The sequence below is a fragment of the Macrobrachium rosenbergii genome, chromosome 13 (assembly GCF_040412425.1).
Source record: "Macrobrachium rosenbergii isolate ZJJX-2024 chromosome 13, ASM4041242v1, whole genome shotgun sequence".
Lineage (NCBI taxonomy): Eukaryota > Metazoa > Arthropoda > Malacostraca > Decapoda > Palaemonidae > Macrobrachium > Macrobrachium rosenbergii.
The window spans coordinates 22,260,373-22,281,417 of record NC_089753.1 but is presented as its reverse complement, the minus strand read 5'-3'; the positions used below and the strand labels follow the sequence as shown (position 1 = coordinate 22,281,417).

General features: G+C 35.8%; 1 protein-coding gene across 48 annotated transcripts in view; it reads left to right on the top strand.

Annotated features, from left to right (window-relative positions):
* LOC136844997 (zinc finger and BTB domain-containing protein 14-like) overlaps window positions 1-21,045 on the top strand; it is a 152,983-nt gene that overhangs the window by 35,788 nt on the left and 96,150 nt on the right. For 2 of the 48 annotated variants that reach the window (XM_067114599.1, XM_067114580.1), the window contains exon 6: window positions 19,361-20,785. The exons of 42 other annotated variants lie outside the window; for them this stretch is intronic. In XM_067114599.1, coding sequence (XP_066970700.1) covers window positions 19,361-19,663 — 303 coding nt within the window. In that variant the 3' untranslated portion in view covers window positions 19,664-20,785. Of the gene's footprint in view, window positions 1-926; window positions 2,693-12,080; window positions 15,674-19,360; window positions 20,786-21,045 lie in introns of those variants that run through there. 4 more of the 48 variants (XM_067114568.1, XM_067114561.1, XM_067114558.1 and 1 more) reach the window with 4 other exon arrangements.

The window sequence follows — 21,045 nt, the reverse complement described above, 5'->3', positions numbered from 1 at the left end:
AGGAATTTCAGATGTAGGGAGATTTGACTGTAATTCAAAATTTAAAATAACTTTTTTTTTTTTAGTAAAAAGATGAGTGAGAAGCTGTTGTTTTGATGTCATTCGATAATGCAAAACGTAAACTATGTTGGTGCTCTTATTGCAAAAGTGTGGAAGTTATTGGAAAGATGCTGAACAAGTAGTATTAATCTGGAATGGGATGTTTGATCCGAATGCCATAGCAGTAGGTTTTCCTCCGACTCAAGGATGCCAGATAATTGACTTTTACTGAGTATATATATATATATATATATATATATATATATATATATATATATATATATATATATATATATATATATATATATATATATATATATATATATATATACACACACTGTGTATATATATATGCATGTATGTGTATGTATGTATATATGTATGTTACAGTAAGACTGTGAAACCAGGAATTTCAATTCACTTAGCAACTTCATGAAATCACTGAAATATCTATGGATTTCATGTATTTACTGAAAAAATCATTGTATTACACAACTTACCTCACCACAAACTAGGAAGATATGAAATAGTAAAGTAACATAGAAACACACCTGCTTGGAATTATGGCAGGCATGTTGTGATGTAATTCATGTTTTTTTTACCTTAGCTTTTGTCTCTTCTGATGAAAGAAATGAGATTTCACACCTGTCTTTGATATGCTGTGGTGAAGTGAATTTTAGTACAATACAGCTTTTACATCTTAGTTGTTTTGTTTTATGATGAAAGAAATATTTCACACCCTTCTGTGATATGCTATGATGAAAGAAATTTAATCTTTTATGTGTTCTTTAATCACCCAATTATAACTTCAATAGGATTGCAATTAACATGCAGTCATACTTATACAAGAGATTGGTAGGCCATGCTGAAATAATTCATTCTTGCAGGGCAAAATGGTACAACCTACACAACGTAGCTTTGAAGCAGAATTCAAGAAAAGGTTATTTGATAAGTATGCACAGTGTCAAAAGTGTCTTATTCCCAAGGAGGTGTACTACAAGACCATTGAAGATATGAAAACAGTAGCTCAAGTTTCTACCACCAAATCACGTCATCACTATTACATCCTTAAGAAGTATGAAGTACTTAGCTGTGGTGATGTGGAGAAGCTTATCAAGAAAAGGCAGTCACCAGAAGACCGCCCAATATACTATGCTACCATAGAAGACACATATGACATAATCAGCAAAGCTCACATTGCAACGGGTCATGGTGGTCGCGACAGGATGATGAAGCACCTTGGAGAGAACTATGCCAATATCACAACTGACGCTGTTGAACTCTACAAATCATACTGCCTTGTGTGCCAAGAGAAGAGGAAACGTCCCAAGACAACTGGTGTTGTTGTAAGACCCATTCTGTTTACAGAATTTAACTCTCAAGGTCAAGTGGATCTTGTAGACAGGAAGCCATCCCCACAAGGCCAGTTCAAGTGATTTTGGTTGATCAGTGTCACCCAATGAAGTTTATCATACTCAGTCCCCTGTCTTCGATAACAGTTCAGAAATCACAGCCCAAGTTGTCACAGAGCTCAGACAGTTGTGGCCTCAGCTCGTAATGGTACATCGCATGCCCAGACATCCACGAAGCCAAGGATCCGTTGAAAGAGCCAACAGTGACATCAGAGACATGCTAGTTGCATGGACGAGTGACAGCAATGCACAGGACTGGAGAGTCTGCCTAAAGTTTGTTCAGAACCAGAAGAACTTTGCTCATGCTGGAACCAACAGGACCCCATACAAAGGCATGTTTGGAGAGGACCCTAAACTTGGTTTGACACCATCAAGTCTCTTATGTGAAATGCTTGAAAGTCTTCAGTCTGAAGATGATCTGCCATTTCTTTGTCCACCATCTGAACCACTGAACCAACATCTGATGATGTTAGCAAACAACCCTCTGCCACTAATGAGTCACAATGTGAAGATGTCAGTGAGCCACCTTCTGTCACCTGTGAGCCACCTCCTGCTTCCTGTGGGCCACAATCACCACCTACAATCAACCAGCACCAGGAGGAGTGTTCCAGTGCAGTATCTAGACAGTCCTTCTCCACAGAGTACTGTACCCCTTGACAAGCGGCTTGTAGACATAACTAGTCAACACAAAAGAGCAAGTGATTCCCAGTTATCCCAAGCAGAAAAAAATAATCAAGTGCTCCAGTATTGACCTAAAAGCAGGTAAAGTTGGAGACAATGTTGCCGTTCCCATTCCTATGGTTGATAGAGGGAGAGGTGACCCAAGAAGCATCCTTGGAGTTATTGTTGACTGAGATGAAATGTACAGAATGGCTGTGAATGCTGGGATTTTAAGCACACAGTATTCCAGGAATCAATTTGACCTTTGGCCTCAGCAACTATTGAATAACACTGATGCCAATACAGACTGCTATCACACTGCGTCAAGCTCTCAGCTCTACAGCTTCTGGCGGTCATGGGTTATTCCACGGCGACTGCAGCAGCAGGAAGCATTCTTCCACTGCGACTGCAGCAGAGGCAAGAAGCAGTCAGACAGATAGATGCAAGTGTTTTAAAGCAAAGGAACTCCATAAGAGCAGGTGCCACGGCAGTCTTACTTGTCCAAATGAAAGCTAGCTTCATTATAGCGACTGTATAGTGACTCTTACTGTAATGAATTTCTATCCTATACTGAGATTTTATATATTTATGCTGTTCATGATGTGTATGATGATTTATGAATAATGATGATGATTTTGGAATACAGATTTTATTGTTCTATGTATAATCACCATCAGGGATTTCATGAAATAACTAGAGTATCATTTTAGTAAATACATGAAATCCCTAGACATTTTAGTGATTCCATGAAGTCCCTAAGTGAATTGGTGATCTCATGAATTCCCTGAAAATTTCAGGAATTTTCATGAAATCCTTGGTTTCACAGTCTTACTGTAAAATACATACACACATATATATATGAGTATATACACACACAGGCAGTCCCTGGTTATCGTGGGGGGGGGATCTATTCCTGACAGCGTGACGATAACCGAAAATCGGAGATAATAGCGCCGATCCCTGGTTATCGGCACTGATATCCAGTTATCGGTGCTGATAAGCGGGAATCAGGGCCGATAACCGGGGATCAGCACCAATAACGGGGGGTCGGCACCGACAACTGGAGATCGGTGTAAAAAATCCGGTTATCCTCGTCACTAGACAAGCCCCGTAAAAGTGGATTGCGATAACTTGAACCGGCCACCGATATATATATATATATATATATATATATATATATATATAACTATATACATATATATATATATATATATATATATATATATATATATATATATATATATATATATATATATATATATATATATATATATATATATATATATATATATATATATATATATATATATATATATATATATATATATAATTATTTATATATGTTTTTGTATATGTGTGTGCCATTTTCTTTTATGTGGAAGAGATCATTAAACATTTGGTAATTACCAAGGTACTGGACAGTACTCTGCTAATATTTTCCTAAGCCTGTTGTAACAATAAAAAGACTGTTTTAGGGCTTAAGATAAGCGACTGAAGGGCTTGAATTTGTAAGTGAACATTAGACTCTTTGTTTACTTCTAAATTCAAGTTTAGCAGCAGTAGTGGCAAAAAAAAAACTTCTATTGCCTTTGTATTGTGTTTGATAATACGCTGTTGTTGTGAAAATATTACATCCATATGTAGTCATCGAGTGCTTGTTTTCCACTATTTTTAGTGGTGGACTTGTAGATATGTCATATTAAATACAGTACTGAAATATTTTTAGGATTTGTATTATTTTAATGTCTGCTTTAATTTTTTATGATAATGACATTTATTTATAACCAGTAGATAAAATGGGTGTAACTTGGATACTGTTTTTTTTTTTTTTTTTTTTAGTCATCACACGTTGTCACTGAGAAGTGAAGTAATCACAAGATTTCAGTCTTTTATGCCCTGTTTGTCTTTTAATACACACCCTTTATGGCCTATGTATTAGTAGTGGCTTGTTTCTTGACAGTTCATGATTGCATCGTGTGAATAAAGTGTAGCAACCCTAATAAATGGTATATTTCTGATTAAAAATATTTTTCAATCCATTTTAGATGTGAGTGTTATCTGTAAAATTGATATCTATCCTGACACCAAGATTCTTGTGAATTGAATTTTTTGAGTTTGTACATGGCGTAGTTGTACATGGGATACACGGAAAACCATAGTGGGATTAGTTATTCTTTTTAGTAGCATATAATGAATTGTATTATAAACCAAAATGATATATTGTATTAATTTGATTGAGACAGTAAGAATAACGACAGAAGGAATGACAAGGGAGAGATTTTGCTAGTCAAATGTTATGAAAGTTTTGTGTGAAAAGTTCGTTACTAAAAGGAAAAAGCTGTATGTGGTCAGTGTGGGCTTGGAAAAAATTAAGGGTATGTGGTAGAGATGACGAGTTTTTTCAGTTGATTAAAAGTTTTTTGCTTTCAGTAGAAATGATGCATTTGTTTGAATATGTAGATAGGAGAGTGGCTGGATTGGTGTTTAAGTGGCTCTGCGGGATAAGTAAATACGAACGAAGTGGGGAACGATAGTTTGCAGATGATTCACAACTGATTGGGGATAGGGAAGAGGAACTGCAACAACTGGTGATATGATCACGTATGAGACTGAGAGTAAGCAAAAATCAGAAAGAGCGAGCAGTGAAGGTTGATCTTGGATATGCAATACTGTATATATACAGTATATATATATAATGTATGTACAGTATGTATATGGAAAGATATTTTTACAATTAATTATGAATGTATTCTATCTTGAAATTCTTTTGATCTTTTAAAGCTACACAGTGCAAATGCCTAATTACCCCCAAGTGGAGAGGATAGTCTATAAGTAAAAAGAATTTTAACAAAGGTTTGAGGATGCATGAGTGACCAAAACTACCATTCAAAGCTAAGTGATATAAACTTGACATTCAACCATCATGTGGACATGAGATGATTGTAATCCAAAGTATGGAGCCTGAATTTCACTGGAATATGTGTGGCATAGTTGAGAGCAACTTAAATATCTCTTGGTAGCCAAATGGATAAGTCCCTGTCACCCCCATAATAAATTCTAAAGTTTTAACCTTGAATCTGGACCAGAACTGAAATACCATATCTAACTCCCTTTGGGTGCAAGTTATTCTCAAGGTAAAGTGAATTCAGTATAAAATGAATCTAGACTATGTACGATCAGATTTATTTTTTCTAGTTTAGGGTACATCCACGCTACTGTAAAAATGTCGTCAACACATACAGCATTGGTAACTTACTGCATTCAGATCACAAACAGTTTGAAAACATGTCAGCAACTGTAGGTGGAGAACAAATCTGGCCAATGGTAGATAATCATCTGACGGCAACGTCACCTCGTTGTGACTATGAGACATGGGTGCGTTTCCTGCTGCCGGACATCATAATTGCTTCATATTTCTTGCACTTAGATCCAAAGGTTTTGTAGTGACAAGTGTATCCAAAACGCATGAAGAATTCGAGAAGTTAAGAGGGCATTGTGGCTATTACAATTACTGTACAGTAAACCCCCCTTATTCGCGGGGGATGTGTAAACCCCCCCCTGTGAATAGCTCAACCCGTGAATACTTAGAACCCTTCCAAAAACACTTAAAACTGCCTATTTTGATAGTTCAAACACACACAAAACAAACTAAAAATGCCTATAAAGGTATTATCCTGCTTACAATGGGGTTAGGTTTAAAAAAAACCATCGTTTGTTGGAAAAAACGTAAGAAATATCAAAACGTATATCGAACATAGCCTAGCCTACACTAGGGTATTCGGTACCATGTATACATATATGGTAACCTAGCCTACACTATAAAGTATACTCTATACATACACGGTATAGTAATTATTAATATAATATCAGCTAATTCAGGAGGTTCATGCAAAGTGACATGATAATTCGATGCAAAGATAAAGTGAATAACAAACAAGAATTAGCTTAGCCTACACTATGGTGTATTGTATACATATACGGTAGCATAGCCTACATTACACTGTACTCTATATTCATATATTGTATTATACAAATGCCAACATAATGAATATGCATCTTTTCCATGGATCGTTTAAAATGTTATGTCTTAATTCACTGTATCCAATAATATTGTATATATTCTTATATTGCGTTTGTATTATAAATTGTGGTCATAGTGATCAATGTTTTGGTTTGGAAGTTGTTTATGTGGTGTTTATTTCACCATATTTAATTCAGTTTAGAGTGCTTTTCTTGCTTCTAGTTAGCGTAAATGAATCACTAGATACTTTATTTGTATGGGGCAAGGTAATTTGTGTTATAGGAAGTGTTTTTAAGTCGAAATATAACTAAAATACGTCTTGTTGTGAAATTAATTTATCTATTATTTTCGTTAATAGATGACGATGGCCTTTTGGGGTTGTTTGTTTTGTGTAAAAAAGTTCAAGATTCCGTTCGCTATTTTCACTGGATTTCATCATAATATGAGCTTTACGTATTTATCGTTTATCGGCATAAAAATAACAGCAGTGTGTTCTTTCATGCCCAGTACTGTAGTTTTGATTAAAATACTTTCTCTCCAATTTTAATTACGATTGAGTTTCATCCATGTTGCCGACGTACGATAATTTACAGTATAGTCATTAGCAGCTTGAACATTGTTTTCTCAGCTTCAGCTACAACTTGCAGCTTAAATTTAGCAGTATATTTCCTTGACGATCTTTTATCCATACCGAATAAGGGTATAATGTAGAAATATATCAGTCCTATTGTACTTAATGTCTTTTGTGCTATAACCTAGGGTAATTGTTTATTACCGTACGATGGTTGAAATGCCAGGTAAATGGCTGTTGTTATCCGTTTCGGTTATAAGCAAAACAACAGATTCTCTGTCGGTTGTTTATGGCTGTACGCATTTACACAAGAGTATAACATAACTAACAATACTTTTATCATTCGCTTTTACTTTTTAACTAGAAGATGGGATAAAGAGATTGAGGAAAAGTTTTCTATTGTAATTTGGTCTCTCTCACTGCCTGATTACGCTGCTGCCTCCACCCACGCCGAAATTTTAAAATATTTTATAAATAATATTGTCGTATCGGTATTAATTGTTTACCTGAGTATTTTAATAGTTTTATCACAAAAAGTGCATTTAGTCGTGAAAATGAGATGAAAATAAAGTAATTAGTGAATATTTCTCAGTGAAAAATACTGCAAATGGGTGAATTTTCCGTGGATAATGGGTAGATACGTTCCACAGAGACATCTGCGAATACATGAGTCCGCGAATCATGAGACCGCGAATATGGGGGTTTACTGTACATACGTATCAGGTAAAAAGTGACAAGTAGATTCTATGTATGTATTGATCCTTTTTGTGATGTATGTGCAATTAGTTACTGATATGTTTTTGACGTGTTTCATTAGAGTGTGGATGCACCCTTAATTAGGCAGAACAGGGGTTGCAGTGTTGTGTGTGGTGTGATTGGGAGCTACAGTGATAGGCTGTTATATAAGAAGCAACAGAATGAACAATAAAAAATAATTCTTTCCATTTCATTTATCTTTAGGCTATTTAATACCTGTCTTTGATATACTGTTTTTATATGTACAACAAACACTGTACCAGAATATTAAATATGAATAATTCGAGTCAGGATTTTGAAAATACCACTTTAGTGCATTTATTTTGTGAAAATTGACTCAGTTCCTTAATTATTAATGAACTCTTGCAGTTCACTAGTATTGGCCTGCATTACAGATGAAGTTTGGTTATTTAAGAACAACAATTGTTTTCATTCGTGAAAGATCAGCATTTTGTTCATTTTCCCTTTTATATTATAAGCCTTACTATCCAACCTTTATAACTATTATTTCTTAGTGCAACTGTTCTTTCTCCCTGTTCTTCCTGTAGATCCTTGAACTTCATCTTTATTTTCCAACCATTTCAGCTACCCCTTTTAACTTTCATAAGGGCTGAATGGCCAAAAGTGCCCCAGTGCTTGGTTTGACAGCCTAAAGTTCATAAAATCAAATCAATATATTCATGGTTTGCAATTTTTTAAAGGTGCTGTAAGATTAAGTGCATGTTGAATTTTTTTTTCCAAATAAAAATCTAGGTAATACCTTTATGCTGTGGATTGATAAGTAAAGAGGATAATGTTTTTGCCTATTGAAATGTATACGGAGAGGGCAGAACTCTCCTGTGCAATTACAGTCCTGCAGTGTATTTCTTATAATTTGTTCAAACTTTCAACAGGTGATGAGTTTACCCAAAGGCTATGCAGAGTAATCTGCTGTAAAGCTGTACCTTGCAAGGATTACAAAGATTGAACTCCTGTAAGGTGGTTGTGTGATGAGCTAAAATGTATGGATAAACTCAATCGCAACAAAATACAGTACTGTCTTTAAAATATCTTGTAAAGTTTTATGGTAACTCGAACATCTTTTGTCCTGTAAGCATAAGCATATATTCCAACAAGTAAGTGATTTGATAAAAGGGAACATACGCTAGATTCTTGAAGACCTTAACATAGCTGCAGCTTATCATTTAAGTCCTTACATTCCCCTCAATTTCCTTCTTGAATCTCAGACCTTTTTTGATCTCTGTATGTTGTCCAGTTAATTATTATATTATTGTTGCGATTGACCTATGTCGTGAAGGAAAATGCTACTACGCTATAATAAAAAAAAACAGGTTTTTACATAGGAAAAACCTATTTCTCTCAGCTACCACGAGTCCTCAAACCCACCCACTTTCCCTGAAGAAAAGGCATGGGACTGGGGTGAACATTTATCTTGCGCAGACGTGGTGTGTAATGAGGAAGATGGCCAACGTCTGCGCTGTTGTCACACGTGCAAGTGGTCATAGAGACCCGAGGCAGTCATCATAGGACAGTAGGTAGAGCCCTCCTGTCCTGAGCCTTTTATATTCTGTCACTGCCAACAAATACTATTTTGGCCGAGACCAACTATAGTACAGGCAGTCCCCGGTTAACGTCGGGCTCAGTTAATGGCAATCCGGTTTATGGTGCTTGTCTAGCGATGAAAATCGGCAATTTTCGGCACAAAAAATCACTGATCTCCCGCTCATTGGCACCGATGATAACAGAGGCGCCGATAAGCCCCGAAAAAGCGCTGGAAATCGCCGATTTTCGGTTAGTGGCGATTTTCGGTTATCATCACACCCCAAAATCGGAACCCCGCGCCCGATAACTGAGGACTGCATGTATAAGAGAATTCTTTGTAATTGGTTGGTCTGTCTTATGGAGCCCTGGGGGACCAGAAGAGAGTAACTCCTTTGAGGATGAACAGCGGCTACCAAAAACAGGTTTTCCTATATCAGAACCTGTTTTTTGAGGACTTGATTTTAGGCTCTCAAGAACCATGGAAGAAAGTGTCATTATAAAGAAAAAGTAGAAGTAACCAGTTGGTGCTGAAGATCTGGTACTCGCAAACTAACAATTTTACTTTTATTGTCGCCTTACTATGGCCCCATAATTTATGTTGCATCCAAGTTAGGTGAAGTGCAAATTCGCAGCCATGAACTGACCTTAACACTTGATTTATTACTTCAAAACTATTGAAGATGTCAACATGTGGTTTGTTTATATTTACAAAACACGATCTCAGGTGCCACTGGTTGAGTTCATGAAGTGTTATAGGTGTGAAACTGTTGTATAACTCATCAAAGTTACAGTTACTTAACTGTCATTATTACAATGACATTGAGTTGGCTTTTTTCAGCAATGTAGTTACTACTCCATTACAATAAAAAATATGAAAATGAGTTTTTTTCTCTTTATGCTGTCTATGAAGAAATGTTTAAACATGTAATTGTATCATTTTTGAAATCTTTTGTATGTTCACTATATGACTTACCAGTTATCTGTCATCATAGCTTAAGTTGGCTGACTCTTAATTACTTACCTTGTAGGTTGTGAACAACAGCTCAGGCTGTCTTGTTTTTGAAACCTTTTCTGCGCAGGGCTTTTATCAGAATGGAATACAGGCAGTCCCCGATTATTGGCGGGCTCAGTTATCGGCGATCCAGTTTTTCTGGGCTTGGCTAGCGACAAAAACCGGCAATTTTTGGTGCCAATATGTGCCGATTTCCACTTATCGGCTTTGATAATTGGGTATTGGCGACAATACATACCTAACAGAGACGCCGATCTCCGGTTATCAGTGCCGATAATTGCCAAAAATTGCCGATTTTTGGTTATCAGCAACTTTTGGTTATCGGTGATTTTCGATGATCATCACGCCGTCGGAACAGAAACCCCACCGATAACCGGGGACCACCTGTATTGGAGAATTCAAGATTCTTGATTTCTAATGCTTCATAAGAAGAAAATTGTTTTCTTCATAGAAAACAAATGGTAATGTAATGAGGAACTCAGGTATTTCCAAAGAATATTGGTAGAACAAAAAGTAACTTTTTTGCAAATATGCTCCACACAATATAGGTTTAATACACAAAAGCCTACGCAGAAAGGTACAAAATAATGAATTGGAGTAATGCTTTTATAAGATTAAACACTCATCGCAGGAATGATTATCTCTGTCTTCTTGTGCATGGTGCTAGTTTTTTTTTTTTTTTTTCAAGTGAAATATGATTCGTTTCGTCCAGTTTTTCTTTTATCCTGGTTTAGCATTGTCCAAGTCTCTTGCTCCCATATTAATCCCTGTACAACTTAGTTGGGGGATCAGCAACTCGACAATTTTTTATTTGTTTACCCGTCTGTATGTTTGTCAAGTGTATGTCACGCTAACCTTGAAATCGAAATCACAAACCGTGTTCTATGCTGCTGGAGGGATATTAATCAAACTTGCCGTCTACTTTTGCAGGAATGTTCCTAGAGAGTAGAGGTGTCCAGTGGGGGACATGTAATATTGTAACAATACTTTGTTATTGTATGAAAATATTTGGCCTTGGATGCCGGAGTGACATAATGGGCAAGGTTTTAGTGCCCGCTCTTCTGGAGTTATTGCCAGTTGTTTCACCGGGCATCAAGCATTTCCATTTTGGGAAGGTAATGTCACACTGCCCTTGTGAGAGGTCTTTCATTTCCCTTAATGTGAAACTATGAATCAGTTTCTCAGGGAGTTTTATGGACATTGGTGCTCAAGTTTTAGGCTGTTTCAGAGTTCCGTTCTAATTGGTCCTCATTTTTTGTACCATTTTTCAGTTATTTTGATTATTTTTTGTGAACTTGTTTTTGTCTGTAGATGTTATGTGTTGTGGAATTTTATGCAAAAATTTCTGTATTTTTTTGTATTGTTTTATGTGTACATTTTGAATACTAAAAACTGAAAGAATTTATGTAATAAAGCTAAAAGGGGACACAACACTGTAACTGGGTTTTGTCCAGCCCTTATTCTCTGCCAGCCTAACCTCGCCAAGATTTTTGACAAGCTACTTGCATTTGACTCATCAGTCATGGTATTACTGGATACATTGGTAAAGCACACTAGTTTTGTTGTAGTGATAGATTTGGAAACTGACTGTACATTGCATGAGAATCAAATATTTGTAACTTTTGGAAACAACTCTGTGGCTTCCTTTGAAGTGTCTTGCGCTTCGACATGAGTTTTAGTACTGTATTAGGAAGACCGTGAGAAAGTTAGGAAAGGCACTTGAACTATTCTGGGCATTAGAACTGGGGCATTGTCCAGTTTTGCTTTACTTCCACTACCTTTCTCTTCATAGGATAGCTCTTCGTATATCTTTGCCTATCATCCATTAGTTGCAAAGTATTAGCATACTATACTATATTCAATGTTAATTCACATTCTGCTATCATAGTACACAGTCAAGTACTTTTAGTATTTTCAAGTGTGGAGGCCAAAATGTTTATTGTTAATCAGTTATTTCTACAATGAATATATGGTAATTACATTCTAGATTATGGAGTAAATTATCTGAAATGCCATTAGCATTATGTACGTTGTGTCAGTACTGAACACTGCTCCATTTTCTCACAGATGTCGTCAGTCAGCCTTCAAGATTTCTTTGTCAAAGAAAGGACGACCAAAGTGTACCATTGCACTCAGTGCTCTTATGCCACAGATTACAAAGGGAATTTTAAAACCCACATGCTGGTTCATACACGAGAGAAACCCCACCGTTGCAGCTACTGCCAAGATTCATTTTCGCAGAAAGTAACTTTGATGCGTCACATGAGAAGGCATACAGGAGAGAAGCCCTTTCAGTGTCCCAAATGCAATTTTAGAACAGCACGGAAAAGTTCTTTGCAAACTCACATTTTTAGAAGGCATTCTGATAATGTTTTGAACCAGTTTGGTCACAATGTAGCAGAAGATGTTGAGTTCCTTGATGCTTCCAGTCAGTCAGAAATTTTTAGTGTTTAGATGTCATTCCTTAATTATGCAGTTGACTGTGCTCACATGAAGCACTGACTGTTGTTCTAAAGATATTGTACTTTGCCCATGTTGGTGAATTATACCAATTTCTTAATTCTGACTAACTAATGGTAGTTAACGAGCAGGTTTAATATCCTACTTTTGGGATGCCCTCACTTGCTTTACCTTGTAAACGAGTGAGTGACCTCTTACAAATGTATTTAATGTATAGCTTTTCACAATTACATTGATAACTTTTCCAAATATGTTAATAAACTGAGAAAGCTATGGCAAAAGGTATTTCAAGGAAGCTGTATAGGCTTTTTGTCCCACTTAACATCATCTGGACATTGGCACTTCCAAAACTGTCAGTAGGCTCAAGGTCTAATGTAGTTGTTATCTTTGCTTGGGTGTAACTTTGAAACCTCAGTGATCTTACGTTATTTCCTGATTAAAAATCCTTTGCATATGTAAAGCAATGGTTCATACTTTATATGAAATGAAACAGTTAAAAATTTTTTATTTGCTACAAATAAATATTTAAAGGAGACTATTTCTTTCCTATTTTACTGTGGAATACGTGTGCTCTTGAGGTACAGACAGAAAGTGATGACACCAGGAAGATGGGTCACTTCCCAGGAGATTTAACATACTTCACTGCCTCTATTATTAAGACAAAAGGGATTCAAGAATTGGTCTAACTCACCAAAATGAGTGAAGCAAAGGATCTGTAGATTAAGATTTTGATTTATGAAATGGGAGTCATACACTCAATTTCGTCTGACATTGAAAACTAAAGACTTACATTTATGATATTTTTTGTTGTTTTGTTGTTTGTGCCATTGAATTATTAAACAATATGTAACATGGATGTTTTAGTTGATTAGCGGGAATAAAAAAGTTGAAAAATGTTCCAGAGGCATTTTAGCTCTACTGCCCCTTTGGTGGTGATGTCACGCTAGAGGTAGCTTGTTTGGGAACTGTCATATCAAACTATACAAGTGCATGCCTTGTACGCTTCAGATGTCAGACCATTGATAAGCCTCTTTAACCCTTTTCAGTCACAAGGTCTTTGAGAGCCCTGTCTGTTTCAGAGCCAAAGATGTGATATTTCACTTTGTTCACTTGTTAGTGGTTACTGTTCAGAGTATGATATTCATTCTGATATAATTCTTAAGCAGAATACAGTACTTGTAGTTTATTGTGGTTTGTTGAAAAAAGTAAACAAAACAAAAAAGTTAACATAGTCTAGTTGAAAATTGCAAAAAACAAGGTGTCGTCAATTTTAGTGATCCAGAGGGTTGATAAATCTCGGCTCTCAGGTTCCTGATTTTGAAAACTTGCATGAGATTCATCTGTCATGTAGGTTACTGTGTAGGATTCAAGTTCAGTTTCTAATGCAATGATAGCATTTAAGGAAATTAATGATGATTATGCAGGTATTTTATCATTGCATGGTTGTGGTTAGATAGCACTTGGAATAAAAAAGGGAGGTAATAGCAAGAGCTTGCTCCCTTATGAAATGTACACAAGAAGGTTGCAGTGATAATGCAGCCGTTCATGTATATGTTACATTACTGGTTTTCCTAATCCAGTGTTGTAACTTAAGCCTTAAAGGCATTCTCTTTAATGAAGTCCACCTCAAGCCTCAAGGCTACAAAGTAATGGAGCCAGAAGGTGAATGTTTCTGTTGTAGAAATACAGAGTTGTTTCTTTTATTAATATGAGGAGCTTTATTACATATTGTCGGTATTAAATCAAAGATAGTTATAATTGTTTTTGTGATGTTTGATACTAAATTGGTCAAGAATTTGTTTATAGATTATAAAGTTTTTAGGTATTTTGATAGTTTGTGCTACAGGAGAATTGGAACCCAAATACTCTTTATCAACACTGTAGGTGTTTGGGTCACAAGCGTCAGATCAAGTAGCTCAGTGTGGTAAATCTGCTCACAAAAACTGTAATGTGTTGAAATAAAAAAAAAAAAGCTCTTCACACTGGGTATTGTAAATGTTTGATTAAAATACAGTAATCTGAGTGGTGCTATTTTTGTTGCTTCCTTTCATGACAAATTTGAGTAGATAACATTTCCATCTAGTCAAGTGTTCTGGCATTCTAATAATGTACACCTTTTCTTTTGAAGTGTGACTTGTTTCCTTGTTATTGTGTCTGCTTTCTTGGAGGATCTACTAAGAAATATGTATCTGATAACTAGAGTAATAGAACCTTTTCCGTCTTGGTTGCATCTCACTGCTTTCCTTCCTTTTGTTTTTCGTACAGGCCCTTTGCTAGGTAAAGGGTATTACAGTATAATGCCTAACTCTGGGGCTGCTTTTACATTTAAGAAACTAAGCCTTTGTGGGTCAGTGTAATGTTGTCGACAGGGAAGACGATTCAAGTTTTTTTTATTTTTGCTTCAAGAAGAGATCATTCAAGTACAATATTGCTTTTTAAAGGGAGGTGTACTACACTTGCACAATTACTAAGTTTATTTTAAGGTGTCAGAGATGAAAACAAGATTTTATTAGGACTCTGTTCCCAGTTCATAGCATTGATCTTTCTCCCTTTAATGCATATTTTATTTTCTTTTTTATGGTAGACCTGATTGTTCCATGTTCTCAGATTCTGGAAAGTTTGCATTATTTTTATTATTGTTGGGTAGTCTAACCAGACCACTGAGCTAAGATACTATCTCTTACAGAAGTGGGCGTAACAGTTTTAAGTGATGTATTATTTATCTCTTGCAAATACTGCCTTGATTATTTACTAATTCCCACTTCTATGGGACTGGTATCAAGTGTTAGCAAGTATGCATTGATTTTAACATATGTTGTTAGTGCACTGTGGTCATGTAGCCCAGCAGTTGTGCATTCTGGTTGGTACTGAGGGATGCACGTTCAATTTTGGAACTAGAAGAGGAGGGACAATATGTGTATATGTTCCTTAAAATCTGTATTACTGTATTCTTATGTTGACAAAAGCATTGAATTTGGTATGTAGAAGATAGCTGACCGATGTAAATTTTCGTTGTCAAAATATTATGCCTAAAAAGGAAGGGTAGCAGCAAGATAACCCTTATCCAGCCTTTGAGAAACCTTTCATAAGTCACTTATAAGATATGATGGAATATTGATTATTATTTTTATTATTCAAAAGATGAAACCTATTCCCATGGAACAAGCCCACCATAAGGGCCATTGACTTGAAATTCAAGCTTCCAGAGAATATGGTGTTAATTAGGAAGAAGTAAGAGGAGGTAAAGGGCATTGCTATGTCTGAAAGACAAGGTAATCAGGCTTCAGGTATTATTTGGATATATTTTTCTACTCGTGACCCCTATCCTCTTACAGTTTGCTCAGGGTGTGGTACCCAGGGGTATGATAGAATTTTAAAATGTTATTTCTAGTCAGACTGGTATGTAGCAAAAGAATTCTTATATGACAGTGTTATGAATAATTATGTCAGAAAAATGACCAGTTTACAAAATGTTTTGCCTGAATTTATAAAACTTTTAGTCTGGGTATTACTGCTTTGTTGAAATTTGACTTGTAAGTGAAGAGTTGTATTTCTTTTTATGTATTCTACCCAGGAAGACTGGTTTATTTACTTAATACAGATATGAATGTTTTGTGTTGGCGTAAGTGAAAATGTCAGTACAAATATAAGAAACGTGATATTTGACATTAGTTATTTTATTTGGTGAGAAACAAAAGTGTGCTTGGAGGCATGAATGTGTAAGGTTTTACCATTTTGTATGTTTGGTTAAACTATTCAGACATGCACCTTTGTGTACTATTTGATCCTGCATTACTCAGAAGTTCTTGTAGTTAGTGTGTATGGTTAAATTGACTTCAAACAAATCAATATGTAAAGGAAATCTAAATAACTAGCAAATACAAGTACAGGCAGTCCCTGGTTAACTGTTGGGGTTCCGTACCTGGCTGAGCGTCACTAACCGAAAATTGGCAATGATAGCACTGATAAACCACTTAATGGCACCGCTAACTGGATATTGGCGCCGCTAACCGGATATTGGCACCGTTGATCTGATATCAGTGCCGATATTATCGGCACCAATAAACCGCTCACCGATGCTGATAAACCGCTTATTGGCACAAGAATCGCTTACCGTCATCGAAAATCCGGTTAACGGTGTCACTAGACAAGCCCCGTAATACTGGAATGCCGCTAACTGATGCCGGCGATAAAGTGGGACTGCCTGTATGTAAAATGTCATGGGAAATATTTATGAAAACTTCCCACATAAGTTTGTAACCATGTGACTTTGTACGTTAGGGCAAAACCGCACAAATGCCCTTGCTATTCATCTGCTTTCCACATCAGCTCATGGTGGTTAGTCGTGGAGAGAGGTATTTTACTTGCCCCATGTGTTCCTATGCTTTGGCTTTTAGGCAATTTTGCAATCTCATGTTAAGAGTAAACATTTTGGGTCCTCAGAGGACCAAATGTGATGGATTTTAGTGATCTGTTGAGCTGCTGAAAGTTTGGATTTTTCCAATAATCCAGATTATGAAAGAGAACTATCCTTCAAAAGGAGAAGGAAGATTTCAAGCTTGCACCTTATAGATAAACAGTCCTCAGAGGAAGTCAAAACTGGTTTTTGGCTAATTAAAATCTTCAGTTGTTAGAGACCTGTTGGGAATGGATAGATACAGACAGTCTTTGTTTATTGGCGACGTCAGTTAACAGTGTTTCGGTGTTATGACACTTGGCTAATGACGCCGTTAACCAGAATTTTGGCAACGGTAAGCGATTTTCAGCGTCGGTTAGCAGTTTTTCAGTGTCTGTACTTGAATATGTTTGTAGCACCTGAGCTGCATGGTGGTTATCTGAAATAATTTTGGCCGGGCCTATGTGAGTTAGGCATTTTGACTTGATTATTTGGTTAAACTAAAAGTAATGGTAATTGATGCTAGGAGGAATATGATGACAGGGGTATGCAGTTCCAAGAAAGGTAGAGAACCATATTTCTTGAAATTTGGAGTACTGATTGAGAATAATTTGGTGTCTGATTGAGAATAATTTGGTGTCTAGCATTTAGTATTAGTTTTCATGGTTTTCATTGTAGCATTTAGTATTTTTCAGGTATTAGTTTTTTCATTGTACAGCATTTAGTATTAGTTTTCATGGTATTAGCAGCATTTAGTATTAGCTTTCATGGTGTAGCATTTAGTATTAGTTTTCATGGTACAGCATTTAGTTAGTTTTCATTGTACAGCATTTAGTATTAGTTTTCATTGTACAGCATTTAGTATTAGTTTTCATGGTACAGCATTTAGTATTAGTTTTCATGGTGCAGCATTTAGTATTAGCTTTCATGGTGTAGCATTTAGTATTAGTTTTCATGGTACAGCATTTAGTTAGTTTTCATGGTACAGCATTTAGTATTAGTTTTCATGGTACAGCATTTTATTAGTTTCGTTGTATTTAGTTTTTTTCATGGTGCAGTATTTAGGTATTAGTATTCTTTCATGGTGTAGCATTTAGTATATTAGTTTTCATGTTACAACATTGTACAGTTAGTTTTTTCATGGTACAACATTTAGTATTAGTTTTCATGGTACAGCATTTAGTATTAGTTTTTATGTTACAGCATTTAGTATTAGTTTTCATGGTGCAGCATTTAGTATTAGTTTTCATGGTACAGCATTTAGTATTAGTTTTCATGATATTGTTTTTCAAGTAGGTATGTACTGCATTGTATTACGGTCACTAAGAATAACTTAGAAATACAAACTTTTTTTTTTACCATAATGGATTAATCATTGATTGTATTTACCTTGTTACTGTATATTTAACTATGTTGATGTTGAGATTCCAACAGTGATTCATTTTTGCTACAATTAATCATTAGTCACAGTGATGATTACTGTATTTGCTTAGTTGGAGAAGCTGTTACAGAATAAAAAACTTTTGGAAATGCCATTGTGATTTTTTGTCACCTCAACAAAAGGTAGCTAGTGATAGTGATAGTCTTAAAAAATTCTGTTTCGCATTTTTGCCACATTTAAAAACGATGAAGTGAATTTCTCCGTATTTTTGTTGTGCTAAACTTATTGTATTTTCCTTCACTCACCACCCCAAGTGAAATTTTAATGTATGTATATTACACAGAGAGGTACTGGAAGCACTTTCTAGCTGTTAGTTGGCTGTTTTTTTCCACTTAGGTAAAAATAGACAAAATGATAGAGGGGCTGTTGAAACTGAAGTATGATTATGGGAATTAAACTTTCTGAGAATTTGATTAACCACCTTCCTCATTGAATGAGAATAGGTTCTAGAATTAGGATTTGTAATATCTCTGGGGCATGAAGTTTGCAGGCTAGTATATTTTAACATGTCAGATGTTAAAACATACTAGTAATATGTTTTGAGTCTGAGAAACTTTTCATAAGCACAGAAAACATTTTATGTGTGAACCAACAAAGCTCATGTATGTCCATTTTATTGTACTGTTCTGTATACATGTTATTTCTACACTTTCCTTATATAAGTTAAGGTATACTGCACTACTTTGTGTGATTTTAAAATGGTGGAACCTCTGGTGAAGTTTCCTTTGATTTCCTAATGTTCTTCTTTAACAGAAGTTTTCATTGCTTTTTAACTCGTAACGTACCTTATTCCATTTGTTATTTCTTGCATCTTTAGTATTGTGAGACAGTTAGCTCTTTCTGGTTTGTTAAATCTTCATCCTTTAGCTTATGTATTAAACAACACAGTTTTTTTGACATTCTAAATCTTGATGGAGATGGCAAAAGTCATCTTTTGTAGTGAGGTGAAGATTTAATCATTGTGTAGCCACACTAGGTTGTGAATTGAAAGTTATTAGCCCTTGAGTTTTCTCTCTGCAATTACTGAAAATAGCTCCCATTTTCTCACAGATGCATCCAGTGAGTCTTCTGGGTTTTTCTGTGAATGGAAGAACGGCAAGAAAGTTCAGATGCTCTCATTGTAGCTATTCCACAGATTACAAAGGCAATTTAAACACTCACTTGCTGGTCCATACGAGGGAAAAACCACACCATTGTGTTTTCTGCCCAGCCTCTTTTTCGCAAAAGGTGGCATTAATGCACCACATGAGAAGACACACAGGAGAGAAACCGTTTCAGTGTTCAAAATGCAGTTACAGAGCGTCCCGGAAGAGTTCCCTGCAAATTCACATCCTGCGAAAGCATTCTCAGTAGAATTTAGGCTAATGCTGTGTTCATTAGATGGTTGTAGTGTTTGTAGTTATGTATCCTGTTGCTGATGTGCAATTACATGTCCTGTTCCAAAGGATATGGACTTAACTTTATTCTAGCAATCAGTTGAATGTTAAGAAACTGGGGTGTATACCACAGTTGATTTTAGATACAGTACCCTTTTGCTAAACAGTAGAAGGCCTGGGGAAGATTTCTACACCCTCAGGGGTGTTACATGTAGAATTTCACTCATCTTCAGGCAACAGTGGTGCACACTGGCACAGAAAGATTTATAAGTAACTTTGTCATAATCATGTCTCTAGGGTATTATGGATGTGCATTTTCCATTTGTGGAAAGTCAGTTGAAGTTGTCAAGTGTGGTATGAGTTGGAAATACACATGAATGTTAATTTTTTGGTGTGAGGTTTGCATTAACAAATTCAAAAGTGAAGTTTAGAGTCAGTCTTGTTAGTATTGAGTGGCAGGCAGATTCCTTTTCTCAGTTGGCACCCGTCTAAAAGTCTGTAGTTTAGTTGTTGTTAGCTCAGCATGTTGTTCTAATTAAACTTTGAAAGGTAATGTTTAAAGGTTATGGAAACAAATTTTTTTTTTTCTTAACATTGAGTGCACTTCTTCCCTCCCTGCACATCAAAAGAAACAGTCTCTCAAGTTCTTGACTTACTTAGGTCATTAGCACATTGTGAATGAGAGACACTGCAACTGGGCTGTCTCATATCTTAGTTACTGTGATGCATTTCATATGTAATAAAAGATAAGGTTTTAATTGATTATGGATCAAGAATTATGAACACTTAACTATTGTATTTACCATTTACTTTTTAGTATTCCCTAATTTGCAGTTAAATTCAAATTTGCCTGTGGCAGCTGCTGCATGGTAAGTGTTGCATATTTAGAAACGTTTTATGATCATTTGCAGCCTGTTTTGCAGTGTACTGAATCGTAAGATGGCTACAGGGACTTGACGGTGGTGTGTGTTGAACCTTCCTTGACTATAATCTGTCTGTACATACCATATGTAACGTAATGTGCAACATAATATATTTTGTGTAATCAGACCTGCCTTTCTCTATTCTAGGAATCAAGCAAGAGAATAATCATGTGGAAGAAGCCTGAATTTTTAATCATGGCTTATGATTAAATTTTATTTAAATTGACCAGTTTTTAGTGACATTTGAGTCATAAAATGTTGTAGCACAGGGAAAAATGTGTAACATGTAGGAATATTTATTTCTTCCTGTTGAGAACTGTTCAGAATCGAACATATATGATTGAGATATTGCTTTTTTACCTTTATGAATTTTGATAGGGCCACCTGTTACCTCGCATAGAAATGTTCAAGACATCTAGCACTTCATAGATTCAGT